Genomic DNA, 4,891 nt, shown 5'->3' with positions numbered 1-4,891 from the left:
CATTAAAAGCACTTACAAATTTAATTGCTATCCGATTTTGAGGGTAAACAACTTTAATGTAATGCCCGTGCCAAATCTAATAATAACAAAATTGACCGCTGTTCTGTTTGGATCTTCATAGTAATTCCAATTTTGCCTGATCTGGCGGAGGCTATTTGAATTTTGACTTTTTATAGTGTTTCCATGTGCTTCACCTAATTTAATAGTATTTGACATCTTCAATATTATGTCAGCCAATGTTTGATTCACTCCAATCGATACCCCATCTGGAATTATACTATATTTAATTTGGAATCCAAATACCAAGTCTTGCGTACACAAAATAATACTAATGTAGATTTTCATGGGAGGAATATTGGTGTCAACTTAGTCTTACATAATATACATAAACATTTTCCATGAAAGGGAAGATCAATCTCATTTTTGTACGTCCAATTTAGTAAAACAACCACTAGAAATCAACAAGAAATTAAAAGATAAATTTCTAACTGTATTAGATTTTATCACTTGGTCTTGTTAGAGAATCTATTCCACATTATATTGTGTAAGAGTTTCTAAGGTTTTTCCAATATCATGGATTATTCCACTTATTACCTTAAAGTTTTGGATACGTAATAGATGATCATAATATTTTTCGCACTTTATCAAAGCCAACTTACTTCAGTAAGCTTGTAAATTTCACAAAAAAAATCTTTCTACTAATTATTTCTAGAGTGACAGATCAGAACCAGTCCTACCTCAGTTGTGTAAAGATTTGGATATTCAAATTTTTTAGAATAACTATTAAAACAGCAAGCATTCTCTAAAACCAAAGGTGGCAATATGAACAGATGTGTACTCGACTAGCAGGATATATGACCGAAACAATATGGAATAAGACCATTGTTTTTCACGAAAACTCCAGTGCTTTCACACCAAATAGTGGGGAGTAATATATTTTGAATAATTCTTTCGTAAAGCTAAAGACAAACAAGGAAACTTTCTAAGAAAAACAAATGTTTGCCCTAAATTCTGCTGCAACTTGTATTTTTATGAACTTAGTTTTGAACATATATATATATAAAAAGAGTCAAGTCAAATAGGCATTGGTTGACCGTTGAGCCTTTCCCATCAAAGACAGCCGAAATTTTTGGTTACCTTTTTTTTGTGGTGTCTTTAACTTTTGCTTTTCTTCACACGACGTTAGTATTTTAGGAGTATATATATTCTTTGATTCTATGGGGCTGTTAACTAACTAACGTTCGAAATTTTTCAATTTACAAAGCGCCCATTTTAGTTTGAATTTCAATGCATTTAACTAATTAAGTTTTTTATTCTCTTCATAAATGTCAGTTTAGTGCTCCAACAAGTATCATTATACCATATTTCTTCTGATCTCATGAATATATTTACGAATTTCAAGTTCCTCCATATACAACATTCTTTTCTCATGTCTTAATTCCAGTATGTTCATTCAATTTTGAAATGGGAAAGGCCACGTTTAAACGAGTCCAAGAATCTGTTCCATACTAGAAAAATAACAAATGCCAGATCATAAAATAATTAAAATCTTATTAATGTATCATTTAAAATGACAGTTATCACTAAAGTTCGTATGCTCCTTCCTTCACATATCACATCAATTATAGAAAGTCCTGTTGCCATCGAAAAGGAGGAGAAAGAAAACTGCGGTCATACCACGTGATTGGCTAATTCAACAAATATTATCTTGCATAAAAGGAGTTTAAATGAATGCATAGTCATTACCTTGCAAAATCTTTCTTAAAAAGGGGTTTTTAGACATAGAACTTTCTTTAGAAAAGCTAATTGATGACATGTTCTATTTCCAATAAGAAAGTAAATCAAATTACTAGCCTGCAGTCAGTTGATCGTCTTAAATACTATGTAATTAACACTTTTTTCATATAGGAGCAAAATGCAAGGAAGAAATCTATAAGAACAATAAAATGCACTGCATAATCTTCCAACAAGCGAAGCTATAACATCAAGTGCTCTTAACTTTTTTTGGTCATCCCTACATGTGAAAATGCACGTATATGGCATAATTAGATTATTTAAACAAATCCAAGATCAAAAGTAATCATTCCTTAATTACCTCATATAATGTTGATCAAGTCCACCTCAAGAGGAAAGAAGACTCGTTGCTTCCTCCAATAAAAGAAACAGCTCAAGTAAAAAAAGAATACCAAAGATATATAATCTATGTAATCTCAAAGAAGAGAAAATTAGGTATATATAATGTGAAAGTAGTAAATACATGAGATTATAAGTAAGAGATCGATTCATGGTCCAGCTATATCTCTAAAATACTAGACACTACATCTTACAAACCAAAAAAAGAAAAAGCTATAAATAAATAAGGTTCAAGTAGGGTTAATAAAATTATTAGAGCTAGAGCACACAAGTCTCAAAGCCTCAAGAATCTCATGGCTCTTGTTTAAGAAACATAGAAGGAACCATGTCTTGGAGTAGTCCATAGTCAGGAGAATACTGCAGCTGTTGTTGAAGCTCATGTGGAGTTATTACATTTTGATGATACATATTGGAGCTGCTGTTCGTAGGGGGATTAATTCCAAAAGCACTACTGCCATAGAATTGATGAGGCATTTGTGCCATATTCATAAGTACTTGTTCATGAAAAGCCCGTGGCGCCGCTATTAATGGTGAGGGTGTACTTAACATGGAAGGATTCAACATTCTAGCAACGTTTCCACGTAGAGTAGATGGCAAATGATGGTTGTGTTGACCCTCATATGTAGTGATTACAATCGATGGATCTTGATATGATCTCTCCACACGTTTCTTTACTGGACATTTTTGACTTGTGCACCTGTAATAGCTTCTACAATCACAAACAACAAGAGTATTATATTACTATGACAGTGCTGATCAAAACCTTAAAGGAATATCTATGATAACATACATAGTTCAACTATTACTATATGTTAAACATTGTAAAAAAGACTCTAATTAATGCTTCGTCTTACAAGAGATGATCATGGCGCTTGTGAGAGATGGAAAGATTGAGCATTTACCACTCTTGAATAAAAGATAGGAAGGATATTATAGAAGTATAAAATTCCGATTGTTCATAGAATAAGATTGACCAGTCTACAACTTAGAATCTCAGCTTTCTTCAACGAGAAAATAGAAACATAACTTAGGAAAGTGGGAAGTGGGAACACAATCTTTATGTATAGTCTTATTTAAGTTTTACTAGTAGGTAACCATGTGGACTAAGAAAAAGAAAAGGCTAGCTAACAATACCACTAGTTAAATACTAAAGATTTGACGACCTTATACTATGAACTCTCGATAGAAGAGAACTATGTTTTGTTAGGGTTTTAAGGAAATGAAGGAAAAATCACCTTGGATAAGGGCTATTCTTAACAGCCTTCTGTCCATATTTCCTCCATCTATATCCATCCTCAAGATGATCCACCTCACTCTTTGTCATGAATGCAAATTTTGGTGGCCTTTGTGTCTTCTCCTTCTTTTTTGCTTTGTTCCTATTTATCATCATGTCCATGAAATAATCCATCAAAAGAAAGAAAGAAAAGAAACAAAGCAGCTAAACTTCTCTCATAAATAAATTAGAAGAAAAACAAAAGTACTACTAGTATGAAATACATTCAAGTACTTACTCTTTTTTAGATGCATCTTCACCATCTTCTAAACTTTCCTTCACTTCCTTATCTTTCTTTGTATTATTAGTAGTCTTGTTTGAGTCCTGATCATCGCCAACAGCATCATTGGAGGAAGAATTAGAGATTGAAGAGTTTGGAGTAACTGGAGTTTCACTTCCTCCTCCCACAATAACATCATTATTAATAGCATCCAAAACAGGTTTTACATCATGATCTTTAATAATGGAAGAAAATGCCTGATCAGAAGGTGTAGATGGAGCTGAAAATCCAAAGGGTTTTCCAAGTGAATTAGCATAATCACTACTTGATCCATGTAAAAACTCATGAGTAGTAGTATAGCTCATAAAAGAAGGATCAAGCATGTGTATATTCTGAACCACTGATGAAGAATCATTATTATCTCCAACCCTACTTTGAGAATAAAGATTATTATAACCAAGCCTAATATCTTCTTGAAATGGCTGGTGATAGTAGAAATCTCTTATTTCATCAGCCATGGAAGAAGAAAAAGAAGAAGAAGAAGAAGAAGAAGAAAAGGGAGTTTTTGGGGATGGGAGGGGAGGTTGGGGTTTGACAAAAGGTTGATAATGTGTTTGTATTTAAACTTTGACAAGAAGATTTTGGTTTGAGCTAGCTAGCTAAGGTCTATTTTTATCCTATTTTAATGGTGGAGAGAGATTATATTTATAAGTTTTGAAAATACAATGTAGACCCCACTTTTGTAAAGAAGGTTTGACAAAGTTTAAGTCTCATTGTTAGGGTCTAGTCATCTGTCACTATGAGCATCTACCATAAGCATTTTGCTTCGTTGTTCTTTGTATTGGATTTTTCTTTTCTTTCTTGAAATATTGTTTTAAGGTAAATCGTATTTTCTTTTACTACATCTCTCGTGTTACAAAATAATAATAATAATAATAATAATTTAAACTACGGGGACAATAAGAGGAAAATGATTATTTAATGAAAAAAAAAGATGATAATTGTTGGAATGAAATTTTGGTAGTAGCTTGTAGTGATTATCTATTGTTTGACGCTGAAAATCAAATGTGGTCAAAATTGTCACCCTTAGATACGAAGTTCCTGTCTCTTTTTACCGAACAATCCGTATATTATGGAAAGCAATTTTGCTATACAACTTGTTCTACTCTTGTTAAAGCAGAAATAAGGACATACAAGTTTGTTGATTTGGATCGGAGATGAATGTTGACTCATGACTCGATGCTTATTTTTCAAATATATAGGGA

At 32.5% G+C, this 4,891-nt stretch overlaps 1 protein-coding gene across 1 annotated transcript; it reads right to left on the bottom strand.

Annotated features, from left to right (window-relative positions):
* Positions 1-2,259: 2,259 nt before the first annotated feature.
* LOC107810648 (WRKY transcription factor 71-like) lies at positions 2,260-4,308 on the bottom strand. Its single transcript, XM_016635439.2, has 3 exons — positions 3,645-4,308; positions 3,369-3,509; positions 2,260-2,842 (listed from the first exon to the last, which is right to left on the bottom strand). Exons 1-3 carry the CDS (start codon positions 4,142-4,144, stop codon positions 2,425-2,427), a joined length of 1,059 nt encoding a protein of 352 aa, XP_016490925.2. The 5' UTR covers positions 4,145-4,308; the 3' UTR covers positions 2,260-2,424.
* Between the last annotated feature and the right edge of the window lie 583 nt (positions 4,309-4,891).

The sequence above is a fragment of the Nicotiana tabacum genome, chromosome 17, assembly GCF_000715075.1.
Source record: "Nicotiana tabacum cultivar K326 chromosome 17, ASM71507v2, whole genome shotgun sequence".
Taxonomy (NCBI): Eukaryota; Viridiplantae; Streptophyta; class Magnoliopsida; order Solanales; family Solanaceae; genus Nicotiana; species Nicotiana tabacum.
The sequence above is the reverse complement of the archived record's forward strand: the minus strand, read 5'-3'. Positions and strand labels throughout refer to the sequence as shown.

Excerpts from the sequence above, each read along its gene's own strand:
- LOC107810648 (XM_016635439.2), bottom strand. The coding sequence starts at position 4,144 with ATGGCTGATGAAATAAGAGATTTCTACTATCACCAGCCATTTCAAGAA. Across the intron at positions 3,510-3,644 it reads GAAGATGCATCTAAAAAAGA|GAACAAAGCAAAAAAGAAGG; the intron begins GTAAGTACTTGA and ends GATGATAAATAG. Across the intron at positions 2,843-3,368 it reads AAGAATAGCCCTTATCCAAG|AAGCTATTACAGGTGCACAA; the intron begins GTGATTTTTCCT and ends TTGTGATTGTAG.